The sequence below is a fragment of the Chrysemys picta genome, chromosome 5, assembly GCF_011386835.1.
Source record: "Chrysemys picta bellii isolate R12L10 chromosome 5, ASM1138683v2, whole genome shotgun sequence".
Classification (NCBI taxonomy): domain Eukaryota; kingdom Metazoa; phylum Chordata; order Testudines; family Emydidae; genus Chrysemys; species Chrysemys picta.
The window spans coordinates 137,305,452-137,328,168 of NC_088795.1; the positions used below are offsets into that span (position 1 = coordinate 137,305,452).

Below are 22,717 nucleotides of genomic sequence, written 5' to 3' on the forward strand. Positions count from 1 at the left end.
TTGTGTGTCTTTCTGCATTTAATTGCATGTGCACTTTCCTGAAAATGACTTAAAATTATTGACAGAAGAAATTAATGGAATTTCCTTCAACTTAATTAAATCAAAGTAAAATCAAGAAGTCCAGTTTAATTGATAGCTGTTGTGGGTTATGGGAAATCTGTTGGCACAGCCATTGGTTATATCATGTGTGTAAACAGTTTCTTAGAACTCTGTCAGGAAATGCTTGTTTTTGGTCATGCAGGATTTTTCTTTAATTGTTGTAGATCATGACAAATGTAATCAGATTACAGACTGCTATAGCTGTACAGCGAATACAAATAACTGTCAATGGTGCACTGACCAGTGTATCTTAAAGCATAACAACTGCACAGAAGATCAGGTAAAGGTGTTTAAATATCACTCTAAAAATGTTAATCTCGCTATGAAGTTTCAAATGTCAGGAAAACTAATCTGTGTCACAATTACCTCTATTTATGTGTTTCTGCTGTGAAAGTAACTGTCACTACAAACATCTGAATTTCTTGAGGAGGTTCAGTGGCTTTTGGATCATATTATACTTCTCACTACTTAGGTAGCTGTATCCTAAAGAGACAATGGGAAGGGGCAAGGAAAGATGAGGGCATCAGTATGATTTATTTGATCAGGCATATGCACATCTTGATAATTCCATTCATAAGGTCAAAAAACCCTTGATTCCCTCCTCACATCTTATAAGCAAGATGGCACAATTAATTTAAGAGGAACTTGAGCATGGTGAGAGAGGTGGTTTAGCGTGCAGATTTGAGGAAGGAATTCTGAACATGATACATCTTTTGAAAATATTGGTCCTTCTATAGACTTAATTTGTTGCCTCGTCTACAGAATTATAGTGGTGGTCTTCGTGAATGTGAACAGACATGTAAGAAAAAAAGTTTAAACATGCCGTGTGTTTTAGGTACCCATTACTGAATATGATAAATGCCCCAAGGATAACCCTGCATATTATTGTAACAAAAAGACAAGTTGTAAAAGCTGTGCCATGGATCAGAACTGTCAGTGGGAGCCCAGGAATCAAGAGTGCATAGCTTTACCTGGTACGTATGTATTGTATTTAAAAACAAATACTAAATCCCTAAATCCAAAAACGTTCTTTATTTTTCCTGCTCAAAATCTATGGTATGTTTTTAAGATTACGATGAGGTAAGGACTGTTCTTTGTAAGGAACAATTAATTTTATATATATGTTAATGTTATGTGAGATCTGCTTTGAAATCCAACTGAAATCTTAGACTGGCATTTCTGGTCTGTTCATTCCAAATTAGATATGAAGCTTAGTATTATTAATATTATTATAAGTGGTAATTAGGGCTGTCAAATGATTTAAAAAATTGCAATTAATTGCAAGATTTAAAAAAAAGTTGCGATTAATCAGTTTTAACCGCACTGTTAACAATAGAACACCAATTTAAATGTATTAAAGCTATTTTTTGACTTTTTTCTAATATATTTATTTCATTTACAATACAGAGTACAAAGTATACAATGCTCACTTTATATTATTATTTTTATTACAAATATTTGTACTGTGAAAAAGAGATACAAAAGAAATATTATTTTTCAGTTCACGTCATACAACTACTGTACTGCAATCTCTTTATTGTGAAAATGCAACTTACAAATGTAGACTTTTTTTTTTAATGTAACCGCACTCAAAACCAAAACAATGTAAAACTTTGGAGCCTACAAGTCCAAGCATGAAGGGGCGTACAAATGTTTAGCGTATCTGGCCCGTAAATACCTTGCAACACTTACAACAGTGCCAGGCAAATGCCTGTTCTTACTTTCAGGAGATGTAAATAAGAAGTGGGCAGCATTGTCTCCCGTAAATGTAAACAAACTTGTTTGTCTTAGCGATTGGCTGAACAAGCAGTAGGACTGAATGGACTTATGAGGTTTTGTTTATCTTTTTTACAAGTGCAAATATTTGTAATAAAAGTAATAATTTAAAGTGAGCACTGTACACTTCGTATTCTGTATTGTAATTGAAATCAGTATATGTGAAAATGTAGAAAAACATCCACAATATTTATAATAAATTTAAATTTGTATTTTATGATTTTTTAACAGTGCGATTAATCATGACAATTTTTTTATCTAGTTAATTTGTTTTGCATTAATCACATGCATTAATTGTGATTAATTGACAGCCCTAGCAGTAGTAATCTAGTGGATGAAGAGATAGTACTTAAGCTCCAAGCACAATATTTCAGATCTGCTTTTGTCCCTCTTTTATCTATTTCTTTATTTATATAATTGTTTCAAAAGATTTTATATCCCAGTCAGACCCAAATTTAATCAAGGTTAATTTAATTATCAAAAACTGCGTGCTTTCCCATGATCTGTTGTCTAATGTGAGATTGCTACACCTCTACCCTGATATAACGCTGTCCTCGGGAGCCAAAAAATCTTACTGTGATATAGGTGAAACCACATTATATTGAACTTGCTTTTATCCGCCAGAGCGTGCAGCCCTGTCCCCCTGGAGTGCTGCTTTACCGCGTAATATCGGAATTTGTGTTATACTGGGTCGCGTTATATCGGGGTAGAGGTGTACTGTATTATTCATTTGGGAATCAAGAGCATGTTATAAAATACTAAATACTATTATTTTTCCTAGTACTTCTGTATCCTGAATATTCCCACAGCTGGATGAAGTAGAGCAATGAGTATACTGCCTTGAATTAATACTTTATTTAGCAAAAAATCTGAAAGAGAAATGTTTCTTCCCTCCCACCTCCAAAATTGCCAGCTTTCATAATTTCATTATTTTCTCAATGTTTGGCATTTTTCTTTAGTCCTAAGCGCTTGGAGTCATGTGACAAGCAAAGGCTTTTATTTAAAACAAAATAAGTTTCTAGCCCATATGGTTATAGAGAGAGGCTTAAAAGTGTGACCTGAATGCACCCTAAAAATTTCTAGAACCAAAAGCAGTTGAAGCCCCAAATGTATTCGTTTTTATTTAATCATTTTAAAGCCAATTTCATGATGGGGTGGTGTGTGTGTGTGTGTGTGTGTGTGTGTGTGTGTGTGTAACTCAAAATTTAATTCTTGGGATTGGCAGTACTTCACCCTACCTCCTGTTTTGGCTGTTTCTGAGGGAGCACATCTCTTCTACTAGAATTTAGTAGTTGAATATTTAATTTCTTTCAGTTGACAAAAATATTAAAAAGGTGCATTTGACATAAATTAGAGACAAATAGCCAACTAAAACTAGTAGCTAACCTGCATACCCCAAACAAAACTCCACTCCTGCCAAAAGATCAGTTTCCATCAAAGCTACTCCTTCTTCAAAAGCCTTTGTTAATAGATGTGCCTTTTACCATGGCGGGAAGGTTGGTGAACCGAGCTCTTTTGGACTAAGGCTCCAATGCTGAGGGCCCCTTTTGGAGTACATTCACCATCTCCAAGTGATGTTTTTTGAATAGGGGGAGAAAGGTGTTGTGTAACATTAATTGGTTTCACTTTTTCATAGAAAATATCTGTGGAGCAAACTGGCATTTGGTTGGCAACTCGTGTTTGAAAATCAATGGCACAAAAGAGAGCTACGACAATGCTAAGTTGGCATGCAGAACTCACAATGCTCTACTGGCATCTCTCACAACCCAGAAGAAGGTGGAATTTGTTCTAAAGGAGCTGCAGAGAATGCAGTCTTTGGTGAGTGTTACTCTTGAATACCATGTGAGTAGTAGAGCGCTGAATATGGAAGAGTACTTACTGTGGTACTGTGTGTTTTGTACCAAAATCAAAATATGCTCCTTAACTCAGGGGACTGACTTTTTTTTTTTTTTTTTGAAATTCAACATATTCCATGGCAGCTTTGCAGTGAAATAGTAAAGAATGTAAATGTGTAACATAAATATAAACATGCAGGGTGCCTCAAGGATATCATTGCATAATAAAATCACACACACACTTCTGATTTGGGATAAATGACTGCAACATGAAGGTGAGTAGTTCTCATGTGAACTGCACATGGCACCCTAGACTGTAAATAAAGGTTCCATTGGGGCACCATATATACTTAGTGTAAAGCACTTAAATTGTTCTGTTCTGTTCTGAAAAGTGGTTTGATACTCAACAGATCCATGTGAAATATTCAGTTAGATCTGCTCTAGTGACAAACATTTTCCCTGTTAATGTTACAGAGCTAACACAACTAATAAAATTATTTAGAATTTATTAGGACTTGCACATCAATAGAATTGACTTTCTAATCAATTAAACTTGTACAAAGACATGAATGGCGGGGCAGCGTAAGTGTTACTACGGTTGTAGTGGTGGTCCACGGATGTAATTGAGGTCCTAATTTGGCTTGCAGAACCATTTTTATTGATGGTACAGAAGAAGAACTTATATAAGCTCTCAGAGCCAAGACTGCGCAGGGCTAGCAGTCAGTGACATTAATTTTTTATTGGTAAACGGAAAAAATGGTCAACAGAAAGAAATGAGGTAATAAACATGGAACGTCATATTATGTTACTTTTCAGAGCAGAAACATACTTTATATGTAGAATACAAATATCTAAAGAAAAACTGAATTGTTAAATTGAAACAAGAACATTTTCCTTCTTCCCACTTTTGCTCCCTCCGTGATCTTAAAATGAAACAGTTCAATAGTTATAAGACACTAGGGTGCTCCATTTTTATCAACCCTATATGAGGTACTTTCTATACAAGATTACACATTAAAATAATCATTTGTGAGGCAAGGGGGAGAAACATAGAATATTGTAAAAGTACATGGTTTTCAAAACTCAAGGCTTTTAGATACCATGGTGATGAGTGCTGCATAAATTGATGAACTTGATGGCCATTCCCATAAGCGCTCTAACATTTGAACTTCTTTTAGAAAGGATGTCGTTCACTTACCTCTGGTTACTTTATTCTTAGAGAGTTGGTAATGGTGAGGGTCTTAGAAAAAACTGTGCAGATTTTTAAGGAATCTTTTGGTTTTAGTTTATATTTGTATGTTTTATTGTTTTAGCATGTTTTGTAATTTCTAAAAATAGCTTTGGTAGAAAGCTACACTGCATTTGGTATTTGAACTCTGCCTTTCAATGATGTGCTGCTTTCACTCTGGTAATGACTTTCTGAGGGGGAGTGCTCACTGATTAAGAGTCCAGTGATTGCAGCTTGTCTGTTCACTTGTAGTTCCTCTGAAAAAATGTGGCCTGATTTTTTTCAGAGCTGCTGAGTACCCACAGTGCTTCAGTAAGTGTTGCAGGTTTAAGTTAATCGAAGATAAAATGTTCTGAAGTAGGTGGATTACTTTGTGGGCCGCCCAATGATAGTAACTGTTTTCATTGCTTAGATAAACTATTTGTAGCTGTTTTCTTTAAGTCACCATTACGTTCTGCATAACAATAACCCCAGAAAACTGCTGTTTCTATTTCTCTCCTTTTACAGTACACTCATGAGCATCTAAGACCAACTCTTTTTGTTAATTTCAGAATTGTTCAGGTTTAAAATGTATTAAAATGTTCTGCTTCCTCTCTAGTTCTGACCTTTTTTCAGCTATTTAAAAACTATGTGTGGAGTGGTTTGGGAGATGGGAGGGAGCATGTTTTAAATTAGATAAATGAGGCACATTCTTGAAGGATGTTAATTCTCCAGTTGATGTGCTCTGTAAGTCCAGTGTGACTGAGAAAACAGTATGCCCTTAATTAATGTTGGCACTTCCAAATCTGCTAGAGTGGTTCGTACACATTGCAAGATGTTAGTGTTTGTTTTATTTATTTATTTATTTATTTATTTAAACGTCCTGCTTCTCAACTATGTGAAGTGGTAAAATTGTGGTGTTCATTCAATCGAACATTTATTTTATCTCCAGCCCAAAACTTTGACCCCATGGGTTGGGCTGCGGAAGATCAATGTGTCGTACTGGTGCTGGGAAGACATGTCTCCGTTTACAAACACCTTGCTCCAGTGGCTGCCTGGGGAACCAAGTGATGCTGGATTTTGTGGATATTTAACTGAGCCTTACCACCAGGGATTGAAGGCCGCAACATGTATCAACCACGTTAATGGCAGTATCTGTGAAAGGCCTGGTAAATATGCTGCTGATGAATGGGTTTTTTTACGGGGAAGTATTTTATTGTCTAAGTAATACAAATAAGATTTCCCTCTCTCCCCTCTCCCCCCCCCCCAGTTAAATTTGAATGTTTGCATCATTCAGTAACCAAACAGACCAGTTTGAACAATAGTTTTGTTTAGTTTTTCTGTACAAAAATCAGGCATTTAAAAAAACAGCAGAAGTACAATGAGACTGAGCAATAATTAGCTTTAACTCTTTTTTCCAATTGTTTATTTGTATGTGACATTCAGGTTAATTATGGTGTGGAACAATCTTCTTACTAAAAAATAAAAACTATTCTCTACCTGAATTTTTTTGTACACGTTGTCTAGCCAGAGGATCATTTTTTTTTTTTTGAAGTTTAAAGTTAATTGAGCAAAACACTTTGGAAATATGAGTTTTGAAAAAACAAAACAAAAAGAAAACTAGATAAATTCATTGAGTTTACGTCCATTAATGGCTATTAGCCAGGACGGGTAAGGAATGGTGTCCCTAGCCTCTGTCAGAGGGTAGAGATGGATGGCAGGAGAGAGATCCCTTGATGATTACCTGTTAGGTTCACTCCCTCTGGTGCACCTGGGATTGGCCACTGTCGGTAAATAGGATACTGGGCTGGATGGACCTTTGGTCTGACCCAGTCTGGCCATTGTTATGTTCTTATGTCCTCTGTCATTTTTGGAACTGCATATCTTTAAAACGGCTGGGTCTATTAACTCTCCATGCTAGATAGTTATTCTGAATAACAATTAGAGCCTTTCTAATTTTTTAGAAAGGCTGGCTGATTTCATATCTAAATTAGCCACACCAATGTAAGTCCTGCTTTGTGCTAGTACAGGATAAAGTCAGAGATGAAGATGTTTGCAGAAACTTTAATTGTGAGTCACCAATTTTCTAACTAAACATTCTCACAATATTTTAACCTAGTCTATAACTAGTTTAAAACTTAACTTGGTCTGTCTTTTTTGGTCTGAGAATGATTAGTTTAAATTGTCGTCTAGTGGATTAAGCACTGGACTAGGAGCCAAAAATTCTTGAGTTAAAATTCTGGTTCTAATACCGATTTGATCTGTAACATTGGTCAAGTTACTTAACCTTTATCCCACTCTTCCACATGTAAAATGCTGACACTATTAACTTCCCAGAAGCGTGAAGAGGACTGTATGGATAACATATATGCAGCACTATAGAGATGTAAATAGCAATAGCATTTAAGTTGTTTCCTTTCAGTTTTACTTTGCATTTGCACTGAAGAGAATTCATAATTACTGAAAAATGAATTGCTGTAACTGATATATTTCCTACTGCGTAGATCTCATATTGTAAAGTTTCTCATCCTGGCCATTTTACAGATGAAATGATTCAGTTCAGCAACAACTAACTGATTAAATACTCAAACTACATTTCGAGAGATTTTTCAATTAGTAGTAGACTTAGGCTATTTTTTTTTTCTTTTTTGGCAAATAAACGAATCACTGAAAAATGCAGTTTCGGCCAACCCGAAATTATTCACAAACTGGGCACGAGTTAATCGCATAGTTTTTTGACCAAACCAAAAATATCAAAATTTTTTGGCAATGCCATTTTGTTTCGACCAGATTTGTTTGTTTCAAATTTGGGCATTTTGACAAAAGCAAAGGAAGAGTTCATTCTGAAAATGGAACAAAAAAATTTCAAGTTAGGTTAAAACTAAATGTTTTGTTTCAACCTAACTCAATTTTTGTTGACTTCTTGATTCATCAGAAATTTTGAAAATATTTTATTTTTGGTTCAACCTGAAACTAAGCTGTTTTCAATTTTTCAGAGCTGCCAGCAAACCAAAAAAACCAGCAACCAGTATTCACCCAGCTCTAGTATATTAGTCACACTGAACTTCCCAGTTTGACTAATGGACAAAGAGTGATTCACCTCTATATTTTTTTATTGTGCAAATGAGCAAAGGCCTGTAATTTACTACTGTAAAATAGAATATTGTGTAATCTGTTTTCCCATGTCATTAAGTATTGTTTCTTAATGCCCAGCTAACCACAGTGCCAAGCAATGTCGCACACCCTGTGCCTTGAGGGCGGCATGTGGAGAGTGCACGAGTGGCAGCTCTGAGTGCATGTGGTGCAGTAACATGAAACAGTGCGTGGACTCAAATGCTTACGTGGCCTCTTTCCCCTATGGCCAGTGCATGGAGTGGTACACCATGAGCAGCTGTCCACGTAAGTAATTTCCTCTGTACCTGGAAAGATGGTCTAAGAAAGCTTGGCTTTGCATAAATTGCTAACCAATTTAATGTGACAAGATCATATGCAGTTACATAGTGTTAGAAAAATCACAGATTCCCTGATTGCATGATCTCTGCAAATGTAAGGACCAGTCCTTGAACATGTTATGTTTCATGGAAGGTGTTAAGCAGGATTGTGCACTAAAGTATGGCTCTAACCTAAACAGCAAATAACGTAAGCTCTCAAATGGGGTTATGAAAACTCATTTTTTTCAGGAAGAAAACACATCCAGTATTTTTTTCCGAATTTTGTAAATTTTTCAATGTGTCATTCTGAAACGTTTATATTAGCAAAACATATGTAAAATATTTTTGCTAAGTTAGAAGTATTCATTTCTAATTTGATCTGTGTATTGAAATGAGAGCTATTCTAAAAGCTAAAGAGCAATGAGGAAAACAGCAAGGTTCTTGTTTTGTGTATTTTGAAACCATAAAGAGGTTATAGAATTTTGTAGCAGCCTCGGGGAATGGGGGTCTGGGCAAAATCATTGGTAATAGAGAATGGTGTAGTTGGGGGAATGAATTATCATTAAATATTTTAGAGGGAAATTAGGGGGGCTGAGTTTGCTAGGATCTAGAAACTGCTGGAGGCTGGTCAGGGAGTCTGAAGATATGGTTCTGGACTGTCATAAACAGACAGTTAAGTGTTAATTCTTCTTTTACCTGTAAAGGGTTAAGAAGTTCACAGTACCTAGCTGACACCTGATCAGAAGGACCAATAAGGGAATAAGATACTTTCAAAGTTGGGAGGAGGGAGTCTTTGTCTGTTCTGTGTGTGCTTTTGCCGGACAGGGAGAAGGAACCATCCCACTCCTAACAGGGTAGTGAGTAATTAGAGAAGGAATGTATTAAATTACTTTTATTTCTATTTGTAATTTCTTTTGCAAACATAGAGGGAGAATCAAATTGGGTTTTTGTGTAACTTTAAGGTTTTGTCCAGAGGGAAATCCTCTGTGTTTTCAATCTGTTGTCTGTGAGATCATCTTGCTTTCTAATCTCACAGAGGTATTCCTTTCACCCTTTTTCTTTAATTAAAAGTCTTCTTTTAAGAACCTGATTGATTTTTCGTTGTTTTAAGATCCAAGGATTTGGTGGAGGGAATTTTCTTGAGTCTACCCAGGAAAAAGGGTATAGAGACTTGGGGGAGGGAAATTAGTCAAATCCTGCCAGGAAAGGGGGGATAAGGACTGGGGAAATATTTGGGGGAAGGCAGAGTTCCCAAATGGCAATCCCTCAAACGTTTTTTAAAAACATTTGGTGGTGGCAGCGACTGTTTTGCCTAAATTGGCTTAGGGGTTATTCATGCAGGTCCCCACATCTGTACCCTAAAGTTCAGAGTGGGGGGGACACCTTGACATGGATGAAGCTGGCTTATTTTTCCTTCTACAGTATTTGCAATAGGTTGTTTCTTTTTATTCTCTCTTCAGTGAATATGAAAATTACTTATAAACACTGTAAAATGATTAGTTTTAAATTATTAATTCATAAACAGATAGTTGGTATTTTACTCCACATGCCTGAAGTTGAAGGAAGTGATAGGGGACGTGATTGAATGGAGCAAAATAATAGAAGCATATTTTCTACCTCTAAAGTCAAAATGCAAACGCTGCCAAGAATTCAGTAGTTAAGATAGAAAGACATTATAGTCCTCTCTGAGAACAGAAAATCTTTCTTCATTTGTTCAAGCTCAAATTTGTGATTGAATGAAACTGTGTATTGAAGTAGAATAGCACAGCATTGAGCTTGATCCTGCAAATAAGACAATTTCTATGTCATCACTGAAACAGTCACACTTATTAACAAGGAACTGAGGAATAGCTAATGGGTGTGTGGAATTTACACCCTAGCTCAGCAGAACGCTGGGCTTGAGGGATCTTCATATGCCCCCTAACTGTCAAGTTTGCTTTAGAATGTTTTGCGTCTGCATGGTGCTGCACTCAATTTCTACCAAGTGGTTCTGTGGAGACAGTAGACTGAGGACAAATTACCTTGATAACCCCTTCTTTCTAATGTAGGTTTATATTTGATATAGAATCATGTAATATTAAGCTGTATATGGTTCATGTATAAATAAAGTGGGGTACATCTCAGTAAAGATTTGAAACAGGTCATTGGTTAATCAAATTAAATGGGTTTCTTTCCTTCATTTGGAGATCATGTATTTTATCTTTCTAATATTTTATTGTAAATAAGACAGTTATAATTCAAATAGTTAATTGAAAACATTCAGCAAAATTTTAGTGTGCATTGTTTAAATGTTAGAAAGGGACTGGGTGTTGTTCTGCTGTTTAATGGCTTTCTCTGTAACTGGTTAAATGATTTAGACTCTGTGCCTTACTGTACCAATTTGGATAACAGGCCTTTTTTTTGTTTTTTGTTTTCGTCTGTAATAAAGTTTAAAAGCAAGCTTTGAGATTGTCGGATTAAGTACACTAATAGAAATTCATGAAAATACATCTGTTTATAAATGTATTAGAATGAACGTTGATTCCAACTTGTAAGGATCAGTCTCAAGGTCAATAAAAGGCCTATGAAGATTCTTATTTCAAATATTGTCTTGTCTTGGGAGGCGTCCAATGGTTTATTTTACCATTTGACATTTATTTTCAAAGCTGCAAACTGTTCTGGCTACTGCACATGTGCTCATTGTTTGGAACAGCCTGGCTGTGGTTGGTGTACGGACCCTAGTAACACAGGAAAGGGGAAATGCCTGGAAGGCTCCTACAGAGGTCCAGTAAAGATGCCATCGCCACCAACAACAGGAAAATCCTACCTGGAACCCATCCTTAATGTCAGCATGTGCCCAGCAGAGAACAAATACAACTGGTCCTTTATCCAGTGTCCAGGTAACTGAGCAGTTTTTTTTAATAATTGAAACACTTCAGGGGTCATACAACTTAGGCTATGTCTACACTGGCAATTGAACGACAAAACTTTTGTCTTTCAGAGGTGTTAAACCCTCCCTCCCCGCCACAAGACAAAAGTTTTGCCACGGCAAGTGTCAGTGTGAACAGCACGTTGTCGGCAGGAGCGCTCTCCTGCCGACAACGTGAACGCCGCATTGGGAATAGAAGTTTTTTGTCGGCAGGAGGGCAGACAAACAGCGGCTACGCTGATTGACTCTTAGTGGCACGGCTGTGGTGACCCAGCCATGTTGCTAAAAGCCAGGGGAAAAAGTAATATTAAACTCTTATCGGTACGGGGGTCCGGCTCTGAGCCCTCGGAAGGGGCAGGACCTCGGGCGGAAGGGGCAGGGCTGGGAGTCAGCCTCCCCCGGCCAGCCCATCCATGCTGCCTGACCCTTGCCACCCGGGGCGCCGGTGGCGATTTAAAAGGGCCCGGGGCTCCGGGAGCCATGGGCCCTTTTAAATCGCCAGCTCCAGGGCAGCTGCCCCTTTTGCCCCCCCTGTCGGCGGCTCTGCCAATGGGTGGGTGGGGGGGGGGAAGAAGGGGCACAGTGCTTTAAGGAGGGTCCCTTGCCGCAGCAGTGCTTTAACGCCACTGCCCCTTTTGCCCTACCCACCCCCGTCAGCGGCCCTGGTGGTACGGTCCCTACCGGCAGGGCTGCCAACGGGGAGGCAAAAGGGGCAGCGACAGTGCTTTAACATCGGCTGCGTACGGGCCGGTACCAGCTTCTTACCGGTACGCCGTATTGTACCAGCCCACTTTCACCCCTGCTAAAAGCTGTGTAGTATAGACATAGCCTTAGACTCCAGGTGAAAGACCAAATGCTTAAATGATTGCAGAACTTAATTTCCTATTACTAAATGAAGAGGAAAAAAGTGAAATACACACAAAGAATGTAAATTTGATTTTGAAAAGGAAGGAGTCCACAGTCAGACTACAGCATTTTAGTCTTTATATTAATCACTTTTAAGTATATTTAAACAGGAGGAATGAATGAAAATAAGAAGAAATGCAGTTCTTATTTTCTAAATAAAACATTCAGTTGACTATTAGCAAGGCCCAGTTTCTTATGCAGCACATTTGCGTTGAATTATGTAGTGAGGATCCCAGAAATATGTGGACTGCCTGCCTCCCTCCAACCCCATGAACCTCTCCCAATTGTTGCTTCCAGTCCAGTCAGAACAGTATCTCTGTTGTATACTTTGGTAATCAATTTATTTTATACCTCTCTAACATTTTACATTTGAAACAGCCATCTTCTTGATGGTCTCAGATGTCACGGCCTAGGGTCTCTTTCCAATTCAGAACTTGCATGAGGTAGTTCCATTCATAACATGATTAAGCTGCTAACCCAAAATGCAGATCAGATTCTTCAGACATTGTGTGAAGCACTATATTTGAGCACAACTATCAAGTATCTCTTTGTTCCCTCAGCCTGCCAGTGCAATGGGCACAGTAAATGTGTAAATGAAAGCATCTGTGAAAAGTGTGAGAACCTGACAACTGGCAAACACTGTGAGACTTGTATATCCGGCTACTATGGAGATCCTACTAATGGAGGAACATGCCAGTGTAAGTGAAGTCTTAAATCTGTAGTATAATCAAATCTCGGGGATTTTATACTGCAGTTTATCGCCATAGTATCTGAGTGGAAATCAGATCCCTCTTGTGTATATCAGCTAATGTATTTCATTTATTACATACCCAAACTACACTAAAAGAACATTAAGGTTGCAAAGCCAAGCTCTCAAAAAATAGGAAATGCCAGAATTAAGGCTGTCTGTGCAACATTAATTCAGTCCTCCTGTGCATATGCGTTATGGGAGAGTCTTGTCAAACATCACATAAGAAATCTGTTGCAGAATGAGAGGTAGAACCCATGCTGTGTGCTGGTATTGGCAGTACTAGGAATATGGTAAGCATGATGTTCTATACTTAATACAACATTAAACCACGTAACATCTATGTGAATTATTATTGTTGGTATTCTTGAACTGACTTTACATAGGGTGCCTTGAGGTACAGAGTTATGAGTGGCCCAAGCTATGCAATGAATTGGAGAGTGAGCTGGCAATAGAAGGCATGAATTTTTACTCCCAGCAATCAGTTCTAACTACTGGATTATAGTGTGTCTCTGTGACACAGAATTTGACATAGAATAAGTTACTTTTTTAGGGGTGGGGGAGGGTCCAGCCTATTTATCTGAGCATGATACAGAAACAATTTATGTTGTTGCTCATGTGTTGTATGACTCTTGTGCTTCTGTGAAGCCAACCACGTCAACCATTTCTCCTGCAACATCATGCCATTGGTGGAGTTCTTCTGAGCTGAGACCCAGAACGAGGTGGTTGCCCTGGCCTTGGCCGGCATCGTCAGTGTCAGGTCCTTCCTGACCATGCTGATCTCTTTCCTGTACATCCTTACAGCCGTCCTCAGGATCCCCTCCCAACAGGGCAGGTGCAGGACCTTCTGCACCTGCACCTCCCACCTCACAGCCATCTCCATCTTTTTTGGAACTCTGATCTTGGGGTACCTGTGGCCGGGGCCAAGCTATTCTGATCAGCAGGACAAAGCTAGTTCTGTGCTGTACGCCCTGATTATTCCACTGCTGAACCCCATGGTCTACAGCCTGAGGAATAAGAAGGTTTAAAGAGGCACAGAGGGGAAGGCTTCCTGTCACAGTCTGTGGTTAGTATCCTCCCACCCATCCATACTTCCAAAGAACCTCCCCCAAGCAGAGTTTTCTATAACACCTAAAAAAAGAAGAGTCAGAGACTTAATGACATCCACTAGGGACTTGGCTAATGAAAATCTGTCAAAGGTGGAAAGCACTGAAGCAGAGATTTTCAATGGACCTAAGGGAATTAGATGCTCAAATCCGTTCATATGCAGTGAGAGTGGAATGCCTTTCTCTCTCTTAGTATCCTTATAAAATCCCAAGCCAAATTCTATTCAAAGGTATGGAAAAAACTAGAAACTGTGCTAAGTATTAATAGGATAGCAATTAACATTTAATCCATAGGTGATAAAGCTAGTAGGTAATGTCAGAAGAAAAAATATACTGTATTTGGCCAAGTTTTTAGTTTACCCTCATTCTATCAATATGTACTATCAAGGTGAAAAAAATGGTTTGACCCATGAGGGCTAGCCTGGATTATAGATGGAGACCAGGGAGGCAAGGCTACATCCCATGATGCCAGATCAATTGCTAGCCAGTTGTAGCTGTTTTTTGTTGGAAAGGCTGCCACTGGTAAATTTCTAGCGTTTGTTACTGGCACTGGATTGGCTGGTGGGTACCAGGAGCAGTTTTCCATTATCTTAATCCTTTACGCTGCCTCCTTTTTTCTCCTCTGGAATTATTTGGGTATTAATTCCTCTTTGTTCTGTCTGTATTGGTTAGTTTGTTACACACCGTGTTTCAGTCACAGCCTTTGCGGGAGCTTGAATACTTGGAAGTAGTTGTGTGTTCACCAGCTATTGGTGGTAATTATGATTGTATAGTATGATCAACATACCTTTGATTTACAGGATTGCAATTTTAGTCAGTTGGTTCTGGCAGTATGGCGCAGCATGGGTTAGGTTCCCCCTCAAATGAGATAACATTAATGTCAGGGATGGCAGGGTTGGTGTTTCCAACTTTCCTGAGGATGGAAGTTGGAAAAAATCCCTCTTTCCTGTGAATTGAGCTCTTGTATCTGACTTGGTGGCTGACTTGTGCATTGGTCTGCATAGAACTGTGGTCAGGTCTTGGAATAGTTGTAGGCCTCAGAATAATGTAGGCTTTGTAGACCCTAAAAATGTTGGTATACTTGGAATTTGAGTGACTGACAAAAAGCGTGGGAAGGTGGCAACAAAAAGTGGGGGTAGCTGAGGTCTTCCCCTTTTTCCGTTTTGCTGGGACAGGTTATTTTAGGATGCTGCTGTTTTTAAGGTTTAATAAAGCTATGGCCACTTGGTCAAAAGAGAGTTCTTTTCCCTTTTCTCATTGGCCCCTTGCCATTTGCAATATCAGAAAGATAACAGGATGCTAGCTAATTCACGCCTCAGCAGCTGCTTTTTAAAAATAGTGTTGTCCTGTGTAGAACAGTGTGTTAACTAAGGGCAGAAAATATAACCAATCGAAATGCAAAAATAGCTGTAAGGGAGTTTTCTCTAGTTTATTCAGTATTTTTGAATTTTCTGATGGAACTTTCACATGAAGAAATGTTAGTATGAGATAAAAATGGTATTTGGAATAAAATAGAAGGCACTGGTATCTCTGGGGTCAAATACATTTCCTCTCTGGTAATGATTCTAAAATGGTGCTGCCTGGAACACTTGCTGGTGTCCACAGACAGCTGGTGGTGACGGGGAACTGAACTTGGCCCTGTGAGTTGCTAAATTGCACTGAAAGACAGCTAAACTATATAAATCCTTTTCCATGCGAAGGGTGCAGTAGCTGCCACTGAGATGTTATGAAGTCATGAATGAGGAGGGAGTTTGCTCTCATGAGAGTGAATGAGAATGGAGGTGGTCCCTGAGATAATCTCTTTATTTTGCAGTCCACACTGTGGAAAAAGTCTGAGGAACTCTGCTCTATGGGAGTGCTAATCTATAGTTCATAAATTGTTTTGGCTTTTATGAGGTCCACAGTGGATAAAAATTGACTAATTAAAATAAATAAAATTCATATTTTTAAATCAAATTGGATTTTTTAATTTAAATACAGGAATTAAAAAAATACTATTACAAAAATGGAAATTGTCATCCTGTGTTAAGGCTGAAATGTATTATAATCTATCATTTAAATTAAATACAAGAAATAATAAGCAATACATGTTTTCTGCCAAGTTTTAAAGAAAATCAAACTGCTCTACTGATGGAAGTCACTGGCTAAGTAGCTGAAAGCAGAGTTTGCTGAAGTGCTAAATCAGTGTTGGATAGCAGTACCCTTTTGTTCAGGTGCAGAGAGAACATTTTCTCTTCAGTTTATTCAACTAGTTCAGTTTAATGACTAGTTCATTCAAAGTTAAGAAACCAATTGGGAGTTGAAAAGCAGGATTTTTTTTTTTTTTTTTATATTCTCTTTCAAACTATGGCTAGATGTGAGAGGAGGAGAACTACGTCTGAAATCTTGAAGGGTGACCAGAAATAATCAGTTCAGTTTACTGATTACAGATAATGCTGCTTTGGTTTAATAAATCAGATAGTTTTAAATACAAAATATGTTTGATAAACTTCGATATTTTTTTCTAATGTATCCAGCACATTTAAGCTTGTTTTAGTGAACTAAAGAGAATCAACCTTTGAAAAATAACTAAAAAGTCCAAATGCAAAACACAATTAAAATCAGTGATTTAAATCAAGGTTTTCTGCTTGCTTATTTAAATCATGATTAAAATCAGTGATGTAAATTGCTCTAATTTGAATCAAGCCACCCTGATAAGGTCAAATAATTTACATCAGAAGGCTGAAGAAACTGCTTTTATAATCCTGGAAGTGTCTAGTTCAGTACTTCTTCAGAAGCCATGTACATTTCCCTTTCACACGCATCCCTTGCGAAGGTACAGGAGATAAGTCTGCCTTTCAGTCCTTTACCTGAACAGCTCACAAAAGGAATCTAGACACTGTTTGAAAGGAACTGTGATAGCCTTTCATCTAATTTTCATCTAACATCAAGAAGGATGTTGATAAATTGGAGAGGATTCAATGAAGAACCATGAGAGTGATTGAAGGATTAGAAAACATGCTTTATAGCGATAGACTCGATCTTAATCTGTTTATTTTAGCAAAGACAAGGTAAAGGGGTGACTTGATTACAATCTGTAAATATCTACAAAGGGAATAAATATTTATTAATGGACTCTTCAATCGAGCAGAGGAGGATATAACATGAGCCAGTGAGTGAAAGTTAAAGCTAAACAAATTCAGACTGGAAATAAGGAATACAGTTTTAACTGGGAGGGTAATTAAGCAATGGAACAATCTACAAGGGGCCAGGGTGGACTCTCTATCACTGACAAGGATTGGACGTTTCTCTGAAAGATATGCCCTAAGAATTATTTTTGGGGAAGTTCTCTGGCCTGTATTATATAGGAGGTCAGACTAGATGATCACTATGGTCCCATCTAACCTTGGAATCTATGAACCTATGAATTATATTAAATTAACTCTAAAGAAAAAATGTCTTGTGCTTTTACTACTCCTTTATGAATAAAGATGTCAGAGTTTTTTCTCAAAAAGAACAGGAGTACTTGTGGCACCTTAGAGACTAACAAATTTATTTGAGCATAAGCTTTCATGGGCTACAGCCCACTTCATCGGATGCATGTAGTGGAAAATACAAGAGTTTTTTCTGCTTGTTGACCATTGGAAATACCAGGGATATCAAGTCTTCGTTTTTCCTGGAGAAACCTTCAGCTCCCAAAAGAAGAGGTAGAAGTGTTGAATTGTTCGTGCAGAGCTTTTCTCCCAAATGTTTGTCAGGAGTTTGAGTAAAATAGGTATTAATATTGTTGTCTGGTATTGTAAACAATGACCAGCTCCTCCTTTTTGAATTTTCATTCCCTTGTGAGGTCATCACATTAGTACACCAGTTCTTCAAAGTGTCCTCCAGCAGAAATAGGGCAGTTGAGGAGTCATAGATTTTATTATATTTTTTTTAAGGCCAGAAGTGACCATTGTGATCACCTAGTCTGACTTCTTGCATAACAAAGACCACAGAACTTCACCCAGTGATTCCTGTATATGGTGATATTTTTAATGTTAACCCCACCCCCAAAAAACATAAAACAAACCAAAAATCTGATAACTTCCCAATTGATATTGAGGTCTTTAAGCATCATAAAGAATCAAATGGGCACAAGTACGTTTTTGGTATAGTTCATCTTTAACACATTGCAGTTCTCTGCCTAAATGTTTTTAATCACGATAAACAAATCTGTCCCTACTGTTTTACTCAAAACTATTTTTTTTATCTCCTTTACAGCTTGCAAGTGTAATGGCCATGCCTCTATCTGTAATACAAATACAGGAAAGTGTTTCTGTACTACCAAAGGAATTAAAGGAGATGAGTGTCAACTGTGAGTTGCCATTTCTTATAAATATTTGCTATCCAAATACTGTACATAAACTAATTCTAAATAATGAAAAATGGATGTATTTAGTATGGCATTAAACATTTCCTAGTGTTGACATTTAACTAACTTCACCATTAATGAAACCAGCCGTAGTTTTTATATTGTGGTAGTGAGCAAAATGGTTTTCTCAAAATTACTATATTAAGAGTTTATCAACTGACCGAGAACATTATACAGATTTTAAAAGATTAAAAGTAAGGGTTTTTTTTTTCCTTTCAGAATTTACATACCACTGCACGTATCCCTATTTTTTTTTTTTTTTTTAAATAGATGTAAACTGTCATTTTTAGGGCACTCTGTTTAAGCAGTTCTTGCAGGGGTGGAGAGTCAATATATAGGAAATATAGATAAATCTGAGGTAAGTTTTGAAAGAGATTTGAACAAACTCTATTTTAAAGGAGCACAATGAGGTGTAAACAGTCACAAAATATAAGTGTAGAAAAAGTTTTTACACAACCCTATTCTGCATCTGCTTATCTGTTTAGATTTTAAGCTCTATGAAGCAGAGATTGTCTGCTGTTGTGTTTGTACAGTGCCTAGCACAATGGGACCCCCATTCTTAAGCACTTAAGAAATATGGGGCTTGAAGGGGCCTGGAGAGATCATCAAGTCCAGCCCCCTGCACTGACGCATGACCAGCTAAACCTACACTATCCCTGACAGGTGGTTGTCCAACCTGTTCTTAAAAACCTCCAATGATGGGGATTCCACAACCTCCCTTGGAAGCCTATTCTGGTGCTCAACTATCCTTAGAGTTAGAAAGTTTTTCCTAATATCCAATCTAAATGACCCTTGCTGCAGATTAAGGTCATTACGTCTTGTCCTTTCTTCAGTGGGCATGGAGAACAATTGATCACTGTCCTCTTTTCATATCAGCACTTAACATACTCAAAAACACTTTCAGTTGTCTTTTTTCAAGACTAAACATACCTAATTTTTTTAACCTTTCCTCATAGGTCAGTTTTTAAAAACCTTTTTATTATTTTTTATAGCTCTTCTCTGGACATACTCCATTTCCCCCTCCCCCTTTTTCTTGAAATGTGGTGCCCAGAAGTGGTCAGTACTCCAGCTGAGGCCTCACCAGTGCCAAGTAGAGCGGGACAGTTACCTCCCATGTCTTACACACGACACTCTTGTTAATGCACCCCAGGATGATGATGGTCTTTTTTGCAACTGTATCACATTGCTGACTCATATTTAATTTGCGATTCCCTACATCTCCCAGATCCTTTTCTTCTGTACTACCACCAGAGCCATTTCTTCTGTACTACCACCTATCCAGTTATTCCTCATTTTGTAGTTATGCATTTGATGTTTACTTCCTAAATGAAATACTTTGCATTTGTCTTTATTCAATTTCAGCTTGTGGATTGCAGACCAGTTCTTCAATATATCATGCTTGTTTTGAATTCTAATCTTGTCCTTGAAAGTGCTACATTGGTGTCATCAGCAAGTTTTATAAGCATACTCTCTGGTCCATTATCCAAGTCATTAATAAAAATATTGACTAGTACTGGACCCAGGACAGACCCTTGTAGGACCCCACTAGATATGTCCCCCCAATTTGACAGTCCGATACTTTTGAGTATAGTCTTTTAAGCAATTGTGCACCCACCTTTTAATTCCATCTAGACCACATCCCTAGTTCGTTTGAGAATGTCATGTGAGGCTGTGACAAAAGCCTTACTAAAATAAAAAAATAAAAAAAAATCATGTCTGCTGTTTCCTCCTTATCCATTGGGTCAGTAGCCCTGTCAAACCAGGAAATTAGGTTGGTTTGGCATGAAACTATTCCTTGCAACCCTACTACCTTATACTTGGAACATTTGTTCCCCCTTTCACTGCCAATACTGAGAGCTTCGCAGCCCAAGCTTAAAAAAGGGATAAGAGGGGCAAAACAGAGAGTTCCTCATCAAAGCAGATCTAGTCACCAGAGACCTCAGGCCCTCAGAGGAGTGCTAGTGAGGGTCTGGGTACTTCAGGTACCATGAAGCATGTTAAGACTTCAACTAAGTCCCATACCTCAGCAGTAAAGAGATTGGTACCAAAGACTTCCACTACCAGGAGACCAGCTTCAATGGAATCCTCGACTCCTTTGGTATTGTCGTCAGCGCCTTGCATGATGACCTCTGCCACACCATCGGTGCCGATACCGAGTTTGGTTGTGCCAGTACCACAGAAATTCCAGTACCTGAAAAACATTATGGTACTGAATGAGCCTGAGTCTCCGCTCCTTGCAATCTCTGGATGCCTCTCAGTAATGAGGTTGGCTGGTTCACCAACTGCTCATGTTTCTGGGAGACTTCTCTTCTCCATCTTTGACTATCCATGAGGAGTGGTTGTCACCTCTGATACAAGGCGGAAGAGCTTTCACTTCCACACAGAGCTTTCACTTCAAGCATCTCCAATTTATTCCAGGAGATGTTATTCTCTGTTGCAAAGGCAGGACACCAGACTCCTGCCATCCAACTTTTGGGATGACCAGCATTGAATTCTTCCCTGCAAATCATTGGTCTTCCTGGGATCCATGGGCAATGGATCACCGGCAGTTTTCAGCAATCTCACCTCAGTCCCTCGGGGAACATGGAAGACCTGGTTCCCTGGTACAGTGCATCTCTCCTCCCCATTCTTAGGCCGAGGAGACCTTTTATTTATCTTTTATCACAGGAACATCAATAACAGTTCAGCTCCATAACAAAGGAGAGTGAGCTGTTGGCAAAAATTTCACTGTGGTCCTCACACGATGTGGCAGAGATGGCAGCCAGGTCTATTTTCACTATATTAGTGATGAGGTGACCTTCCTGGCTTCAGTTGTCTGGTTTTCGGTGGGAAGGAAAATTGATTGTGGAAGATTAACCTTTCGATAGCCAGAAGCTTTTTGCAGATTCCATGGACGACTTGCTTCATACCCTAAAGGACTCTAGGGCAATACTTAAGTCTTTGGGATATACATACCTGCAAATAAAAGAAAGTTCAGCAGGTCTCAGTTAGCGCAAAATCCCGGTCTGCTCTATTTTCAGCCTTCCATTGGACGCCTTAAACTACCAGAGGTCACGCTTTTCAAAGAAAAAGTCTTCAGTTACCTCGACTGCTTCATCCTAGCCTTCAATGTTGTCCAAATGCCAGTTTTGATTGTTTGGGCCTGAGTCCAGACCAACCAATGACCAGGTTTTATCATCTGCACAACACAATTCCATTTCCTCAATTTGAACACTGCCTCTCTCTATTTCCTCAAGCGTGCAAGGCTATAAAATCGGACAAATGGATATTGGAAGCCATTACTTTGGGTTATACTACCCAATTTACCTCTGTTCCTCCCTTGCAACCCCCTTCCCTGTCCTTCTTCAGGGTCTCCTCTCACAAGCAATTGCTGACACAAGAGATGTCATCACTCCTAAGTCTAGGAACCATGGAGCCAATCTCACTTCAACACAGGGGAAAGGGATTCTATTCAAGATATTTTTTGATACGCAAGAAAAACAAGGTTTGGAGACCGATACTAGATCTCAGACAATTGAACAAGCATGTCAGACTTCTGAAATTCTAGATGGTGTCCTTAGCAGCTGTAATTCTGTCCCTGGAATTAGGAGACAGATTTGCGACCTTTGATCTAAAAATGCCTACTACTATTGCGAGACAGGTGAATCTCACTTTCAATCACAGTCATTACCAGTATTGGGTCCTACTCTTGGCCTGTCATCCACCCCAAGGGTATTCTGAAACAGCATGGTGGTCATAGCTGCCTACCTCTGTTGTGTCAAGTATCCGAGGGGTAGCCATGTTAGTCTGGATCTGTAAAAAGCAACAAAGAGTCCTGTGGCACCTTACAGTATAACAGATGTATTGGAGCATAAGCTTTCGTGGGTGAACACCCACTTCATCATTCGCATGTGGTTATTCACCCATGAAAGCTTATGTTAGTCTATAAGGTGCCACAGGACTCTTCGGTGCTTTTTACCTCTGTTGTCTTTCCCTACCTCGATGGCAAGCTCCTCACAGGTCAGTCACATCAGGAGGCGCAGTTCAAATAACAACTTCACTATTCCAAAGTTTAGGCCTGCAGATAAATCTCAGAATCAGTCTTGACCCCCTACAGAATGAATTCTCTTTATAGGGCATTTCTGGATTCTATAATGGCAGAGTTTATCTCCGACAGGTTCTTTGCTCTAAATAGCCTTATACAAACAGCGTTGCTCAGCCCTCCAACAAGGACATGTCTGCAACTGCTGGGACGCATGGCAGCTTGTGGTTTTGTGGCACAAAACGCCAGGTTCTTCTTCGAGTGCTTGCTCATATCCATTCCATTAGGTG

At 38.7% G+C, this 22,717-nt stretch overlaps 1 protein-coding gene and 1 long non-coding RNA gene across 6 annotated transcripts in view; one reads left to right on the forward strand and one right to left on the reverse strand.

The window, feature by feature from the left end:
* Positions 1–22,717, forward strand: part of ATRN (attractin) — a 256,101-nt gene that overhangs the window by 108,294 nt on the left and 125,090 nt on the right. For all 3 annotated transcript variants that reach the window (XM_008169620.4, XM_065598367.1, XM_065598368.1), the window contains exons 13-20: positions 264–379; positions 935–1,073; positions 3,512–3,693; positions 5,870–6,086; positions 8,131–8,316; positions 10,994–11,227; positions 12,723–12,860; positions 18,256–18,349. In XM_008169620.4, coding sequence (XP_008167842.3) covers positions 264–379; positions 935–1,073; positions 3,512–3,693; positions 5,870–6,086; positions 8,131–8,316; positions 10,994–11,227; positions 12,723–12,860; positions 18,256–18,349 — 1,306 coding nt within the window. The remainder of the gene's footprint in view (positions 1–263; positions 380–934; positions 1,074–3,511; positions 3,694–5,869; positions 6,087–8,130; positions 8,317–10,993; positions 11,228–12,722; positions 12,861–18,255; positions 18,350–22,717) is intronic.
* The window catches only part of LOC135984027 (uncharacterized), a 52,902-nt gene continuing 42,924 nt past the window's right edge, over positions 12,740–22,717 (reverse strand). For all 3 annotated transcript variants that reach the window (XR_010601963.1, XR_010601962.1, XR_010601964.1), the window contains one exon: positions 12,740–21,361. This is a non-coding gene — a long non-coding RNA (uncharacterized LOC135984027). The remainder of the gene's footprint in view (positions 21,362–22,717) is intronic.